General features: G+C 30.8%; 1 protein-coding gene across 13 annotated transcripts in view; it reads right to left on the bottom strand.

The window, feature by feature from the left end:
* The window catches only part of unc80 (unc80, NALCN channel complex subunit), a 59,394-nt gene that overhangs the window by 31,303 nt on the left and 9,664 nt on the right, over positions 1-18,427 (bottom strand). For 8 of the 13 annotated variants that reach the window (XR_004235505.2, XM_031982432.2, XM_031982431.2 and 5 more), the window contains exons 15-23: positions 17,510-17,685; positions 17,276-17,436; positions 12,521-12,663; positions 10,079-10,108; positions 6,162-6,291; positions 3,356-3,547; positions 3,137-3,278; positions 2,162-2,536; positions 1,292-1,739 (exon numbers count right to left, since the gene is read on the bottom strand). Coding sequence is in view for 12 of the 13 variants with exons in the window: in XM_031982432.2 (XP_031838292.1) it covers positions 1,292-1,739; positions 2,162-2,536; positions 3,137-3,278; positions 3,356-3,547; positions 6,162-6,291; positions 10,079-10,108; positions 12,521-12,663; positions 17,276-17,436; positions 17,510-17,685 (1,797 nt within the window). In the remaining variant the exon portion in view is untranslated. Of the gene's footprint in view, positions 1-1,291; positions 1,740-2,161; positions 2,537-3,136; positions 3,279-3,355; positions 3,548-6,161; positions 6,292-10,078; positions 10,109-12,520; positions 12,664-17,275; positions 17,437-17,509; positions 17,686-18,427 lie in introns of those variants that run through there. The other 5 variants (XM_076365382.1, XM_031982425.2, XM_031982426.2 and 2 more) reach the window with 5 other exon arrangements.

The raw sequence follows: 18,427 nt of genomic DNA, 5'->3' as shown, positions 1-18,427 counted from the left end.
GGACGAGAATAAAACGCCAATTGGGAGAAGAACGAAAGGTCGTCTGAAATTAATATGAACTGGAAAAAGAGGTAGGCTGAAAAGGTTATTCCCCACCATGCACTAAATGTTAACTATGTAGGTACAGTATATGGAGATAAGAACGGTTGCCTAGGTCATGAACAGCGGTCAAAGACTATAACTAGCTGCTACGGAACGAGAATACGACTCCTCTATCTGAAATGGAACATGGGAACTAATAGACAAACCAAAGAACTCCAAAGTACTCACTAACAGGTGTGTATTCAAAATAAAACGGAACCAAGATGGAACAATAAACAAATTCAAAGTAAGACTCGTAGCCCATGGAAACGAACAGAAGAGAGGTATCGATTTGGATGAACTTACATCTTACTAGTAGGAAGAGTAGAAAATAGAATGCATGTGCATCGCATTGGTGTGGCTCCTGCATACATACTCATGTATACAAAATTCAGTATACTAGTAACGGAGGAAACTAAACACTTCCATTGATAACATATAAAGGAAAAGGTTGTTCAAAATCGTGTCCCCTTACAACATATTTGAAAATTATTTAAATCAGAGAGGGCGTAGCACATCGGCACCTTCACCATTAACACGTTGGACGCCATTGGTCACCGGTGACCTCTGCTCAAATTCAATTACTGTAATTCCCTCAATTAAACGACGAATATTTGAAAACAATAATATATTGTAAATAACGCTACCTAATGCGGTGACATTCAGCAAAATAAACCTACGATAATAACAAGGCAGTGCAATTAAATAATTTAATATTGTATTTTTTTCATTTCGCATATTCTGCATCTTAAAATTGTGCGGCATTTAACATATTAAATTAGAAAGATGCGTTGATATGTTAAACTTAAGATGTTAGTGTGTAGTTGCAATACAAAGTTTATGCTTTCAAATTATGTATTTTATTAGGAATAGGTTAAAGGGAATTCTATACGAAATTATCGTTTAGAGTGCACTTTAAAGGGGAAGTGTTCGGACTTTCAAAGTGTCCGTGTAAGAAGTTTGAGAAGGCGTTTGTCTTTTGATGTAAAAGACCGTATTATACCGTCGCCAGGATTTCCCGGGAAAAATCCAAAACAATCATCACCATAATAGAAAGTATAATACGTTATCAATAAATTAAGATGGGAATATAAAATTTGTAATAAATTATTTTCAATTATTCAGAGTACATCTCGGTTTTTTCATTTTCTCTATGAATTACCTAACGTAATGTAAAATACATATGAAGATTTATTTAGGAATCTCTTACCTGATGACACGGGTCGTTTGAACATTGCTGTTACACCGTTTATTAGGTCGATCCGCGGAGTCGATGATCCCGCTTAATATGACGCGGCGGAAAATGCCGCAATGGACTTCTTTCACATAAGCCATAAATTGGCGAAGATCACAGTATAAACTTATATTTTCCTGGGACTTCAATTCCTTCAGCGATTTGACGAAACGCGAGACCAGCGGTTTGAAAACGCAATTAAAAATGTGACCCTCTATGCCACGCGTATTGTGACAGCCGGCAGCGTAAGTCGCGGCAATGTTCGTAGAAGCTGCGGTCGTCATAGTTCCCGTGCCACTTACATTCGAATTACCGAGTGTACCTCCTATAACCATCGAAGTTCCCATCAAATTCGTTCCATAATTCGTTACATATCCAGCTTGCGAGCCAACTTCCGGGGACTTGCTTGATCCCCGTTTTTGATCTATCATGGAATAATCAAAGAGAAGTTGTTGAAATATGCAGAAATTAGAATTCAAGGGCAACGAAGCATCTGCGATGTAAATGTTGACGCATCAACAATTAAAACATTGATGTATAATACATACATAATTTGGTCAATAGCAGAGGTTTCTAAAAAAACACACACCATACATTTTGAAATGGTATTTTGAATAAAATTTCCAGTGTTATTAAATATTTTTAGAAAGAATAGTAAAAACGTATTCTGGATAGAACGTTGAAAAGAATTCCCGATAGGGTTGTAAAATGAAATTTACTGTTTCAAATCAAATTGAAATTAAGAATGCGACGTTTCTATTGATAAACACATTAATGAGAATATCGAGTAGCTTGAAAGCGAACAAATACACACGGAGCTATTTTCGTTTCCCCCGATTTACTCACTAAGTGGAGATAGCAACGAACATGGATCCACGCAGAATCCAATGAATGCGTGAAAGAATTCCAAAATTTCTGGTATTGGTTGTTCCCGCACCATTGTTCTCAGGAATCGTGAAAACTGCTTCGAACTGGCCCGGTGCAACTTGCTAAGGATCGTTTGTGCTTGCGAACGGCAAAAATCTGCATGGGGTCCGCGTATCCCTTCCGAGCAGCTGTGAGGACAGCCTAAGTGTTTCACTACTCTGATCACGCAACTCATAAGAAGACTGTGAGATAAGGATTTATTCTTGTTTGTCGCATTTTGTCGTGATTCTTGCTCGTTTTCGGAGGACTCTTTCTTCTTTCCACCTTCTAACTTTTCTATCACCGTTGTCGAATCTGAAAATAACGAGATTGAATGTTACGTGCTATAAGCATCGTTAGTAATTACATTATCTCTATATATAGAAATATATATTTGAAAATCTTAATGTTTTATTTAGATTTTAAGACATTAAATTTTCAATCAAATCTATAATATCTAATATTTTATAGTATTATACTCATGTTTGATATAGTAAATGGTGTATACTTCGAATAAATATAGATTACATTTATATGCATGTACTGCTGCAATTTAATTAGACATTATTGTATGTACTAAATTCACAATATGTATGAGTACGCACAAGTATATAGAATCATCAGTTGTTGGACGAATGCTAATGTAACTGATGTAACGTGTTGCGACTGAATTTGGAAGGTTCGATTATATAGTTTAATTTCGTAATAATCAAACGTGAAATTTGCAATAGATGGAAAACAGTGAAATATATCTGCATAAAACTTCAAATATTTTACAGAAAAAAATTGCTAGTTAGTCGCAACTTGACGATCATGGTTTACGGTTTATGTATCACTTAAAATGAAATAGACAATGTGAAATAATAATTTATTCAGCTCTGCATATAGATCACTGATTCCCTAAAATTATCATACCTGCAATACTGCCCGTCATCTCTTCACGAAGACACTGTTTCATTACTCCCATATCCATTAAAAGCTCCACCAAATTTAAAATATTCTCGCACACTCGCAAGGTGCAGCAGTTGCTATCCCGCATCGCAACGGAGCGCACAGCCTAACAAAACGTTCAGTAAATAGACAAAAATAGTTGGGTAAAATGGTGACACACTATTTACAAATGAAAGAACCTACCTTTAGAACTACGTGTAGGTCGATATCACCTTCCTTGGTGATGTAACAGGAAGACCCGGGTGCTTCCGGAACTTCGTCGCTACCATAAGTGATATTAGAGTCTGTCTGTGATCGTGTAAGGCTAGGTTTTCTTTCGGAATCTAAACGACTACCACGCATACTGATTACGTCTAATTGACTGTCGATCGATGCCTAGAAAGAAAATAACAAATGTAATCAATCAGATACACATTTAATGAGAAACAAGGGGAGGATGCATTACATTTTATCTTCGATGAGATTGCTTATATCAGGATTGACCTTTTATGTCCTGAATTAGAATCCTCGTTTTATACTACCGCTTCTGTTTTAAAACTCTTTAAGTGGAAATATTTGCAGTTGCACTTCAAATTAAATGGAAATAAACCAGGAAGAGGAATATTAATACAGTGTTTTCAGGATATAAAAAGTCAAGTATAATGTTTTACATGTTTCAAATAATTCTAAAGGATTGATGTCTCTTTTTGTAAACTTTCAAACGTTATTTTTCGATTCACGCGGGGGACTGAAATCATGGAATTATAGGTATAAACAAATAGCTACGATAGTCTTCTGTGTTTTTGATAGGTTTGTTGTGTACAGAGTGTATAGAATAGTGTTTGATACGCTTCCTCGAGTTCTCTTGACTTTGTTTATATTAAATGTGTGTTGTATTTCATTCCTGAAATATTATAAAACAGTGTTAATTTCCGGGATATGATTTTAGTGCTGCATATTTATTACTAGACTGTGGAGTTTTATGCTATTATAGCTATGTATTATTTCGTAAAAGTGAGATAGAGTAGGATTATATTTTTTTTAAGAATTAGGTAGTTAAGATAATTTAGAATTAATATAGAATAAGATTAAATATTTTTAAAGATATTAAAAAATATATTTATTAATTTAACGATATTGTTTATAAAAAGACGTATAAAAATAAATGATAATTCACGTCAATACGTTACGTAGCCTTACTATATAGTATGTGGTTGAGGTTATTATAAATACATAAAAATTCACAGTCCACTCACTAGTATCTATATAATCGTATAAACATGTCCAGGATTCCAAGTTTTATGAGAAATTCGTATATTACAACTATACACTGTAACACTATATTCCTTTTTCTTAAATGCCTTACTGATTGATCTTATCATATTAGAGAATTTCTCAATTATACCTCCTTCTAGGTACGTAACAGCAGATTCCACACATTTATTCGTTTACCACTAACAAAAGCTTTCAAGAAGCAATAAAATATGAAATTCAGAAGAATTTGGCATAGTTCTAGATTATTTTTAATCTACTGTAACCATAACTATAGAAAATCTGGTTCTATCCGTTTTCCCTACATTCGTATATAAAATGTACAGCATAAAAATGCGCTGTCTACGTATCAGCGATGTCTATAAGTGAGACTACACGTGGCAAGTTTTCCTTTCTGGTACCTACTTTGAACCACTATGGAACCAGTATTACTTTATATTGCATACTGAAGAATTGAACATACAGATTCTTTTTTAAGTTTTTGTTTTGGCGAGCTAAAGAAGATATTGAAATCGGTGTAATTGTGAAAGGATTGATCGCATATAAAAAAGTAAGCTGGAAATAAACGACTTCCTGTCATATGATACTTCGTTTCGGAAGTAATTATGTTTGAAACTTCGAGTCAATTCATGTATTGTTAAATACAAATAGCTGATCCAGCTTTTATCTTTAAGTTCTCGAGGAAAGAAGCTTTTGTGAAATGTGTTTAGATTAAGTAAACATTAATATTAATAATATTAGTTAATGGAATTGTGATATTAGTATTTAATTAATTCAAGAATATTTCTTACAAGCATTTTCTTCTCGAGAATTCAGAAATAGTAGTTAAACTATTTATTTATAAAAAAAATATTATTCTCTCTAAAATATATAATATATTTGTTTTTTATATAATCTATTTTTTTCAATTTACTTTTCTATGTAGAGTCTCCCTCTTTTTCGTACTATTATGATTTCGAAAGAACCCTGAATATTAAAGAATAGTAGACGGATCACCTCAGCGCTCCATTGTTATGTTTGTAAATACATTTGTTTATTAAACCTAGCGTTAATTGAATTCATCAATTTAGTTTCAATACATTAATAATATTCAACGTTATTCTCAATGACTAAATGCAATATCCATCAAATCCCTTTCCCTTTGCGTTAACTAATTATCACCGACTACTGCAATGTTTTTAACCAATTAAACATTCGACGACAGTAATCGTTCGAAATGAACAATGTGTAAGTCATTAATCCTAACGACAAAAATTAACTAACGAATACATTGATTTGACGAATTTATAGCCTGAACTATGGCCTCCCGATTTCTTATTACCATCTTTACTTCATACCTGGAGACTTGACTTAACTTTTACTAACGTGTGTACTGCACGAATGTATCATAAGCATATAAAGTTTTGTAAAATTGTTAAACTATACATACACGTGGTTATGCATGAAATAATAGTAAAATAAAATCCAATCGTACTTGATTAGTAGCAGCAATGTAACGGAAGTGATGCTTTAAGATATCTTCAAAGCATAAAGTGATGCTTCAAAATGCCTTCGAAGCGTAAAGTAATATTTCAAAATGCCTTCAAAGCATAAAGATAAGAGGTAAAATTGCAAGCACGGACATTTTGCGCTGAAAGTTTCACTTTATCAAAGGACATTATTTATGGAATGACTTGATAATTGAAATGATAGTGTAGCACAGGAATTCGGGATTATATGTAATTTGTTCGCTTCCTACCTGTCGCTTCATGTAATCCGGGGATGGAGTGGGTGTGTGTTCCGTGACGGTGATGATAGGATTCGGGGCGGTGTATGATTGACTATAAAACCGACTTTGCTTCCTCTCAATACGAGTGTCGCCGATGTACCTACAAGTTAGAATTCATCAGAAACCTGGCATAATATACTTCCGCGCCAACTCTCCCATGCTACTACCCTTGGCAGAAAGTGTTTGATCAAAGACATGAACGTGGTCGCTGAAGTAATTATCTTACACGCATCGAAAATGAAAACTAATATTGCACGTGTAGAAGGAGAAAGAACAGAAATAGAATAGCATAGTTGATGATATTTGAAGTATTTGATATTTAGTCAAAGTCATGAGCGTGGTCGCTGAAGTAATTATCTTACACGCATCGAAAATGAAAACTAATATTGCACGTGTAGAAAGAGAAAGAACAGAAATAGAATAGCAGAGTTGATGATATTTCAAATGAAATATTAACGAAACAATAAACGCTCTTCCCTTACCACTAAATACAAAATACTGCAGTGTTCATGTGTACGTGAAGATTATGAAAAATAAGTAGGTACGTGGAATCAGAAAGTATTGGTGCATTTTGAATTCTGGGGAAAATTTTCTTAGTGTCTAAAGACTGGTTGCTTGTCGATTTACACTTCGCTTAGACATCTACACGTATGCCTGGCAACCGTTATCATTGTATGTGTTATTATAATCAATAGAAAATATTTTCAACATTCAGTTTGTGAATAGTTGTTACCAAGAATTGTTGGTTTGTTTGATCGAATACTTTTTGCCGGAGATAGTATTTCCAATGTGAATCCTAGCTAAGCACTACTTTTTGAGCTCTATGGTCCTTATCTACGTTGGTGCGCTTGCCATTCCACGTAGCATGCTCGATGCATCCGTCAAACGGCATCTCACTACATATACGTTTTCCCAAATTTCATATTTTAGAATGAAATATTGTTTGAACGAGAACAGATATTGTACCAAAAAATACTTCACTCTTCGATATGGCGCAAAATTTAAACACGGTAACACTTTTAGAAGTTATTTCAACAATATTTTATGGTACATCATTTTTTATGTGTAATACAAATTATATACATATATAAATACGTAGTTGCAGAGACAGAAGTTGGCGTTATTATATATGGAGGCCGATTTCTTTGAGTAATATTACGACAGAATTATTTTTTAATACTTCTTTGTCACTAGTTAGCATTGCTCACCGAGGTTGATAAAGTAGGTATATACTTATGTTAATCAATATCTATGGTTTATATTGCCTAGTAAATTTGTCGATTCAATAGTATTTCACAAAATATAATCATCAAATTATATCGTCACTTGTATTTTAAAGACTTTACTGCTCTAACGCTATTTTTTTTTTATTTTACAAAATACGTTTTAATCCTGCTGCAAAGTACAATTGTATTTTTTCAATTACGTTTACTATTTTTACTATTCATTACAATTATATTTGATCAATTACCTTTACTATTTTTTACAATATATACAGCATATTGCATAATATAAATTTATAACATGTCGTAATGCATTTATAATACAACATATTTTTGATACATACATTTTTCGATTGTTCGCATTCATTTCGTAATCAGATAAAAATTTCTAATTAAAGTAACGATATGTTATTACAATGTTTTCAGCTTCATCTAATAATATTTGGGAGCAACGTTTATTATTTGTTGTGAATTGTTTTGATTTCATGCATAATTCTGTAAGGATTCAAGTTATTGTACTATGCAATTTATTATTTACGCGGTACTCGAAGTTGCTATAATTTAAAGTTATAAGTGAAATGAACAGTTAAAATTTGCAGAAAACAAAACTTACAAGTCGTCGTGTAATTTTGCTTAGTAAATGAAACATATTGCAGTGACGTTTTGCATATCGTGAACATTTGGAAGAAATTATTTTAATCGTTACATATATATCTTTATATTGTGGAATACACTTTTGAAAATATTAACTTTCCTAAAGTGCAATAAAACAGTGTCAATTAAACTAAGAACAAATACGCTTATTCTTTACACACACACAATGTACGTATTGCCTGTATATATGTACAGGATGTTTTATTCTTCATTCATCTACCTAAAGGGGTTTGAGGCTGTTGATTGGAATAGAAAAATGAAAGAAGATTGATAGAAACAGTCTTACGAGTTTTCGAAAATTTTATGATAAAGTATCTACAAGAAAATAGATAATCAATGTCAAATTTTGAAAGGACGAAATTTGTTTTCGTAATAACGAATTTAATAACATTGACATTCCGAACATTTCTACTTTTAGTATACCTTATTTCTTCAGTAGCATTTTCATACAATATTGTTCGAAATATTTTATTCTGATCATTTTACGTACTTTATTTTCATTATTTTTCGTCAGTTAATATTAAAACCAGAGAAAATATTCGGGGAAAAAATTATAATAAACTGGAGGTCACATGCTAATACAGAAAATTACATACTCAAGATTGTTATGAAGGTCGTATTTAAATTATCGACCCTTTATATTTTCATTTCCAAACCGTTATTTTTTATCTAAAAACGAATTCAACGATCTTTATTGTAAATCAAACAAAAATTCTGTAAAACAAAGGGTGTGTTGTAAACTGTACTATAAGTTAGAGAATTTCAGAGTCTTCGTTTTCAAGAAAAAAACTTTTAATAAAAAATATTTTATTATTATTTTGAACGCCTGGTTGTTGAATTTCTCCATAAAGAACATAATGCTATAGATAATTTAATTCATCTTTACATAAATAATACAAATGAAAAATAAACAAAGTTTTATACCTGATGGGTATAAAAATAATTAAAAAATTAACGTGATATCATCATAAATAGTTACAGTAACGTAGATAAATTTATAATTCACGTATACGTGGCCCCTGATGCATTGCAAACTTGTTCCCACAATATTTTTCTCCAGTCCTAATAACTACACTAATATAATATAGTATATTATTTTATATACTATATTTTATATATTATATATTTATATATTATATATTATATTTCACATATTATAATATCAAAATGCTATATTCAATAAATAACAAACATATTCAGCTACGTAGCCAATAGAGTCTATTAGGTTAATCAAATTATCGATCAAATAATCGGATTAGAGATAGGATGAGAAAGTGACAATTCATGTAAAACAGATAGACCGTCGATGGTCTTGAATAATGGATCAATAATAATGGATAAACGTCTTGATAAAGTTGAGGGAAATGGATGTGAAAATGATGTATGTGTTCACGATATACAGGGTACTCCCGAAATCGAGGCACAATCGGCAAAGGAGGTAACTGTACACGAAAGAATAAGTCGAAAATATAGAATAAAAGTTTTTCATACGATACACGATTTCTACGATAACCGCGTTTGAAGATTTGTCGGGTGCGCGTGCTAGTAATGATGATCATGATAATCGTATCATTATTTTTTTATGAATATAAAGGACCTAATCGAATGCTCTGTTACTAAAATTTGAATATATTCAAAAGAGGTATTAGTCACTTTGACCTGTGATTCAATTAGCTAACGTGTTTGTTGACTTACCGTCTCTGCTGCTTGTAAATGCTAAGGTGTCACATAAACATTTGGAATCCGTTATCGCGGAAAAGTATATTCCCATGAGAAAATTGTATTCTTTATTTCTTGTTTATTTTTCTATCTTGATTTACCCTTGTCCCGATTGTATCTCGGTTTCGAGATCACCCAGTATATGTTGTTCCTTGGCAACGTGCCGAGGCTAGGGCGTGGCGTGTGTTTTAAGGATAATTGTGCGCCCTACCGGAAGCAGGAAGCTCGTAAAAGAAGCGTGTAAACCGAGCTGCAATACGGAACTTCCTCCGAGTGACGTTGATGACTTACCCTCCCGCGGTCAGCTCGTTAATCAAGCAGCTGAGCACGAGTTCAGGTGTGAAAAGGCGAACGAGAGAGAGAAAAGACACACATAGAGAAACACATTACGCATAAGTCTTAAACGAAGATCTGTTCATCATCAAATTATGCAATACTCGAACAATTATGTTACAAATGAAATGGAGCCAGTTCTTTACGAAGATAAAGTTCAAAGTTCTGTAACGTTTTTTCGTCTGAAATTTCGCAGGAAAAAATTGTGTTATCTAGAACTTACAGGTAAAATATAAATCACCGTAAACAATAATGGGTGATTTATGTATCATATTTTATGGAAGATTTACTTCACTTGTTAAGCTGAAGGACAGAAAGCATGTTTTATTTCTTAAAAACGCCGAACAAAATAGCAGGAAATATTTTGTATAAGTCTAATTTTTTGAAAAAGATATAACTGTTATATTATTTTGAGTATTGTACAGGTATTTTTGAATAGGACTTGATTAATTATTTACCGTTTGTATCTATTTTAATCACGTTTTCTATTGTCAACATCAGATCTCATTATAATCTACATTTGTGTGTATTCTGAAATCTGCAAGTCATAGTAATGTTTATTAGTATGAACGATATTAAATATATGTCCAAGTATTATTGAAGGAATTAAAAGTCTTTTCATTGTGACATAATATAAACATTTTTAATATTTCATATAATATATAGAATGAATCTTCTTAAAATCTTTATAATCACATTGCATGTATCCAAAATATTTGATGCAACTACGGAACAATATCAATAAGAATGAGAGCAGTTGTTTTCAGAGGTAAACGAAATTTCAGATGAGAAAACATAACAGAATTCTTTGATTGTTATTATTATAAAGAACAAGCACATTTATTAATGCAACGAGATTTTTAGAAAAGTTGCATAAAATTTCAGTTAAAATTTAAAATAATTGTCAGTGTTGGGTGAAGAATAGTTATATAGTTCTCCAAGATCTATTTAAAATCTAATTTTGAAACATTTATATATATAATTACCTTAATTATATTTCATCAATAATGAAGAATTCAATGCAAATCTAATGAATTCTTATTTTATTATGTAATTTAAATAATCGTGCTTATAATGCTTATAATAAATAATTAAAGTAATCAATACCTACGAATATACACCATTTAAAAAATTGTATAGAATAAAAATGGCATTTCTGAGTAAAACAAATTTCTGTAATAATTGATATAATTTCCCTTTAAATATATACGTGTATAAACGTGTACAAATAAATTAATCGATGTGATAATGCGTTGAATATTCTAATGCACCGATTATCCTATAATTTTTATTATTTTATCAACATTTAAAAAATATTTAATAGAAAATTAACAAGATTTTTAAAATATATTGAAATTATATTACTAATATCGATATATATTTGTTTCATGTGATAATTCACATAACTATATACAATAATACATAATAATGCAGAATTTTTAGCTAACTAAAGTTCAATAGGAAATTTTCACAGAGTTTTTGGTAAAAATAAATGCAAAATGCCATTTTTATATAAAAATATATACAGATTGTTAATTCCACTGCTACCCAACACTGATTATGTACTACGATTAAAAAGTAATATTATTGATCTACTGGAACGCTTATTCTTGATTGCATACAGCTTAAGCATACTACGTCTTTTGTTATATGGACTTATTTTAATTTTTCCTTAAAACCATATACGGTTCTACCAAAAATCCATGCGCACGTACATACACACGAATTCTCAGCAGATCTTTTATTACTGGAATCTTTAGACGCTTTGTGATGATAGCCAAAAGTAAACTTGCGGAATTTCCAAAATTCAAAACCGTCCTACGCAGATTTCAATGAAATCAACCAAAATGATAGAGATACATACAAAAAAAATATTTCCAAGTGTTAACATACAGAATTAAAAATTTATGAAAAAGGCGATTTAAAAATTAATTATTAATTTTATTAGCACTTAATTCCACAGCTAGAAGTTATTGCAAATGCGAATGGGTACCAAAAACGATCAGACACAGTTACAAGAAGAAAAATAATTTCATGAAATTTAAAATTTATTTAAAATGTCAGAATTCTTTCGAATTTTGAAACTGTTTTCTTTAAACATATGATGATAGTTCACTTTGCTACTATTATATATATATATATGTGTGTACCACTTTGCAGAATTACTTAGAAATCAGTTTAGGACTGTCTTGAATACCTCACGGTCGCAGAAAATCATAGTGACAAATAAACTAACACAATGTTAGAAGATTAATTGGCCAGCGAGAAATAAAACTGCAAGAAGACGCGCGTATGTAGGTACGAACGAACAAGAGAAAACTCAAATGAAAAAGAGAAAAGTTCTATGAAGAGAAGTATTTCAGTGTGTATCGTATTCTATCCGTAAACTGACATACGTACCTTAAGCTCGGCATGCTCTTTCCTTTTACTAAATTGGTAGGGTGTTTAATGTGATCAACATCCTTTGCTTCGAAGATTTTCGAAGCTGTCGATGTGGGTCTCGTTAAATGATCATCCCCTGTATCAAGACTTCTATGGGTATCCTGAGATGAAAATTATACATTGAATTATATTTGCTCGAACGTAACAAAAAAAAATACAGCGTGTCTCCCTATAATCCTGCTTTGTGGATTTTTCTTGACAATTGATACTTTTATTTTCCTCATGATACCCATTTTCAGTGTTCTAGACGGGGGCAAAGAATGAACGAAATGAACAAAACGAGCCGTCAGCCAATGAAACGATCGCAGAATCATAGTGCTGCTCTCTACGATTGTGTTATCAGTCCTGAGCAGTGCGATTATAAGGAGGTCATACTGTATTGCAAATATTTACCACTGAATTTCAAATATTATTTCAATCTTACAAATAGATTTCAATATTTGCTATTGTCATGGTTGACCGACTAACTTTTTAAACGATTGGAAAGGAGATCTTATAATTTGTAAGTGAAAATAGAATTCCGTTTAATTAGATTTCATTCTATTCAATTATCACGTTCAATTTATAAGATGATTCGAGGTTCAAAAATATATTGTTAACAGTTGCTTTTATAAATGCAGGGGAAAACGGGTAGAGAAATATGTTAGAATTATATTTGCTTTTTAATGTTACAACTTCATTTCGTACTATTTTCAAAATTTTAATTTTAAAAGGGTTTAAAAAACCCGCTAACAACAACGACGTGTAGATATAACATCTTATTGGACTAGTTAATATAAGTCGGCTCTTTTTATCGTTATATCTATTAATCAATTTTCTGTTCATTAAAAGAATGTATATTCCAAAATTTACATTTCAAATTTGAATTTTTTAAATGCGTTACTCAAACTTATTTTACGGAGATGTACGTGGAGTTTAGTCTGTACTTATATCTTCAATGAATAAACCGGTTATTTGCATAAAGCTGGCAGAAATATTTTTAAGTTTCATAAAAATTCATGCGTTAAATCATGTAGCAGAAAAGTGCACGCGCATGCAATATAAGTTGATTAATGAAACTTCAAGGATAATACACATAGGAAAAAATCGACGCTACGTGATATGGACTTGAAGTTATTAAATCGATGTATGAAAAATTGATATTTGATGAACCGCCGGAACGATGGCATATAGTGCATTTACACTAAATAGACTGTTACAATTGACATCGATTACATGCAATAACCTTTTTATTGGACTGCGAGATTAAAGAGGAGAGGGGTTAAAGTATATATTTTGTGAAATCTACTAGTCTGTATTCTTTGATGAAAAAAACGTGTCGATTTATGCCTAACTCATGTCCGAAAATGAAAAAATCAAACTTCCTCATGTTATATAATTTTATGCGCTTTACTTATTTCTTACCTCACGTTTTCTATCTCTTATGTCTTCTTATGAGTACACATTACTTTTTAATTATGACATAAAGTATTTGTTCTGAATTCGAAGCAGTGTTTTGAAAAATAATCTTACTTTAGGAGAAACTATACGGTCAAATCATTGGTTTTCTTGGAAAGAATGTAAGTAGGTGTAATAAAGTACAAATACAAGAAACTACAGTGAATAAAATATAAAATGTTGTTGTAAAGTATAAAAAGATTCTTGGAAGATTATAAAATTCGAAATATTATTTTATTATAAGAACGAATATTTAAATCAAACAGTTGACCGTGCGTCATAACCTTTGATCTTTCCCTACGTCGATTCTCGAAAATAATAAAACTTTATTAGGAACAAACCGTTTTTTCAAGAATTATAATTTTTCTGAATTTTTCAAGAAAACCTGAAATTTGCAAAAAAGTTAGGTAAAAGTAAAGTGCATAATATTATGCAATATTACAAAATTTGATTCTATTATGGATTTTGTATTTGTGTCGGATATAAATCCTCATCTCTGTGTGATGAAAAGAGACTGACGCAAATATTAAGGTATTATCGATCATACCAATCTTGGATGATTTCGTATGTAGATACATATTTTCAATAAAATCCTCTCCCGTTAAGAAAAAAACCGATACTTCTTAATTCACTTTACAAAGTAGAAAGTTCATATGAACTTGACGCGGCAGATTAAGATAACTGCTACAAATACCTGCCCATTTGTCTTAAAAGGCTTCATGAAACTAAAAATGTATTTTTCCAAAATACAGGTTTAAACTAAAAGAATGTTTCCCAACATCATCTTTGGTTTTCTTGGAAACAACGGGGTGTACGAAAAGTAAGTGTAAAATTCGCTATCGTCTGATTCTACACCTCTACATCAGAGAACATTTGTAAAACTAAATTGGTGCGAGGTTGACCTTGAACTTGAAGTCCAAGGTCAAATCATATTATTATTGCATTGAATTCTACTTGGCGAGGGGATGAAAAGTGCAAGAAGTACTATGGGTGGTAACTCAATGGTTTTCTGAAGAAATGACACCGAAGTGCGGTAATTGTCTACTTCAAATATTTCTCACTGATTTGAATGATCTTGAAATATGTTGCCATTAGCGTCATACTGAACAAATTTTCTTTATAGATGTGTTACAACCGGTCGGTCTTAGTTTCGAGATATCAGCAAAAATATTGTTGTGGTGCAGACTTACAACCTCTTCTCGAGAACATAACTCAAACCTTTATATGAACCATCGCAAAGGTATCCCATACATTAAAGATACGATATAGAATGACAGAAATATTTTTACAAATATTTCGAAATTAAGGCTGAGCAATGATAACATGTATAGGCTGTCTAGTAATTTGAAAAGATGTTTGGAATGATGATAGTGACAATATATTTCAAGATCATTCAAATCAGCGAAAAATATTATTAGAGACTCATATAGGAAATTCAAACGTACATGTTCGTTCAGTCCTTTAAAAAAAATTCCGAAGAGTGCCGTGAAAGAGCACACCTAACCAAGCCCCCTTAAATGATACGGAAGATGTTAATACGTATTAATTAAATATTTATCATATAAATCAACTTTTAATTAGAATTCAGTGAATGTTAAACAACCACGCATAAGAAAACTGGTCGCATTAAAAATATTTTATAGAAGTGACATTGCAAAATCTTATCATAAATTACTATGATTCATAAATATTTTAAAAGCTTACTTCACATAATTATAGAACAAAATACGACATAAAATAATGGATTAATAATTGAAGAGTGATAATAATTTATTACTTCTCTCTTTTAAAATATATGAAAGGAATCATTTATCGTCACTTGTATTCTTAAAATTTGTAACAGTTTCCTAGATAATATTTCTCAAAACAAAAACTTGAGATTGTGCGCAGACAAACTCTCTATTAAAAGAGTTAATATTCATACTGGCTCAGCGTCCTTGCAAATTATGTATTCGCGTACAACGATGATAAAAAATTACGTGTCGTAATTAGATAATATTTTTCCTCTAGGTAGAGTACAATAATTTCTCCAAAACAAATAGGTCGTAATTTTCTTATATCTGGTTAAGAAGTTGATTTAGAGAACTTGCCACGTCAATTGCGAAAGTATTTATATGATATGATATTACGAGATTTATAATAGACCGAATGTGCTAAATAAAGTATTAGAAACCATTTTCCCCAAAATCATAGCAAATATTGGCTTTATTTATCTTACATTAAATAACACTGATTATTATTAATTAGTTACTGTGAAATAAATTTTTCTAATCTGATTCTTAAGAGAATAAAAATACCCTAGATTTTAATATAGAACGGCATATTAATCTTTATTTCTACTTGAACCTCTCTTATTAAACTGAAAAACATTTATTTGAACCATTTTTTCCAGTGTTGTCGTAGTTAAAGAATTACAGAGACAATTATTGTATTCTAAGCTATTCCGAATCTGTTTAAAAATATTTTCTTTCAATAATTTGCAATGCTTGCAAAATATTCTATTAAACGTGAAGAGGACAATATGGTTGAAATGTTCATCCATGTTGCCATTTATACGTACAAAAAATTGGAAATTAAATTAAGAAATAAATGAAGTAGATTAAAAATTATTATTATTCCCAGAACAATAGACGATCTAGAAATAAGAATACGTTTTGCTTGCGGATCAGTTCTTTGAGTAAGTTTATTAAATGTTTGAAATAATATATGTATGTGATTAATTCACATTTGTTTAAAGTTTTTTGAGATTTCTAGAAACTTTCTTTTAGGTCAAGTTTTTTCTCCATAACTTTTTAAGTATGCAATATAAAAATGTGCTTCAAATAAATGGTATTTAGTTCGACAATAGTAATCCAAATAAAAACAATAAATATATCATTCTATTAAAGAAAAATTAGAGGGTTTCGTTTACAATCTTAGCAATCACTCTATAAAAATATTCCGCGAATCAAATGATTATCTTATATCTCACTTAATTTAAGGGGAACAATTCTCTTTATTTAGCCCACTCTGTAAACGTGTGCGAAAATTGCATTAGATTATACTAATAGATATGTGTTTAATACTATATTAGAAATTGAAAGAATATAAATAATATTTGCTTAAATTATAAATACGTGATTTTAAGAACATAGTACTTTTAAGAAAAAGGAAATATAAATGTTAGACCATTATTCGTTGTCTACGAAACATGAGATATAAATATAGAATAAAATTCTTCATTCACAATTATCACAAAAGCATTCAAATAGTAATATCAGTAATCTGATTAATCACCTGTTCAAACAGCATTTTCGGCTCCTCTTGACCAATTTTCTCAAGTGCCTTCTCTGACTTGGATAACAATTTTGTTTCAACAAATGCCTTTAGATCAGCCATTTTCATTCTTTTCTTCTTTTCACTGGCTCGTCTCGTGTGATTTGACTCGTTTTCATGACCTATGAAATTTTTACGTAAAACAAAAGGAACTGTTTGTTTCGATGCATCAAAGAAACTTATATTTATACATACCGGTTAATACAGACACTTCTCGAACCTCTGGTATTTCCATCAAATCTTTAGGCACATCTTTCTTTTTACTTTCAGGACTCTGGTAAATCGATACCTCAATTTTTGGAATGGGTAAGGAATTGCTACGACGACGTGGCATCTGTTGGACTGATGTTTCTTCGTTGATCATACGTAATCTGCAAACATTTTATCAAAAAATATGCAATGTAAATAATGTCAACAATGTCACAAAAGAATTTAGCTTTATTATCTTTTAAACAGTTTTATACAGTAAAATTTGATTTCGTTAGATCGTTTGTATAAATAACTTTTGTCATAGAAATTCAGTAATTCTTTAAGAGAAACAATTTTTACTTATGACCTCACGATGAAAATTAATTCATTCATAAAACGACGTAATAATATAATAAAAGAAAAACGTAAGTAGATAGTCAGTATTAAATTGTTTGGAACGTTTGAAATGAAAAACTTTTTACAAAAAGTTTACAAGCAACAGTTTGTTTCTATTGCAAATAGTTTTTCGTGATTGAAGAAGTGTGGTCAGTATATTTTCTGCATAAATTGATCAATTCAATACATTTCTTAAGTTAAGTAATTTATTTGAATTCCAAAACCTATGAGAATACTATAACGTGTGCTCATTTATTTATTGTAAAACATAAATTTGATGTATCGGTTAATATAGTTAACTCTCAACGATTTGACAAGAATTGAAAAGTACAAAGTAATGTTATATTTTAGAAGTTGAACTTTTCAGTTTTAATAATAAGTTTCTAGTTTCAACTTATTACGAATTTCGTAAAAATACAAAAATAATGCAGAACATAATTCCAATAACTATTGGTTTCTAAAATTTCAATTTTTCTTGGCGAGTCATAATAATTAACACTAAACGTACCGCGACTGGCCATATGACCA

This window comes from Nomia melanderi, chromosome 3 (genome assembly GCF_051020985.1).
Source record: "Nomia melanderi isolate GNS246 chromosome 3, iyNomMela1, whole genome shotgun sequence".
In the NCBI taxonomy this organism is placed as follows: Eukaryota; Metazoa; Arthropoda; class Insecta; order Hymenoptera; family Halictidae; genus Nomia; species Nomia melanderi.
The sequence above is the reverse complement of the archived record's forward strand: the minus strand, read 5'-3'. Positions and strand labels throughout refer to the sequence as shown.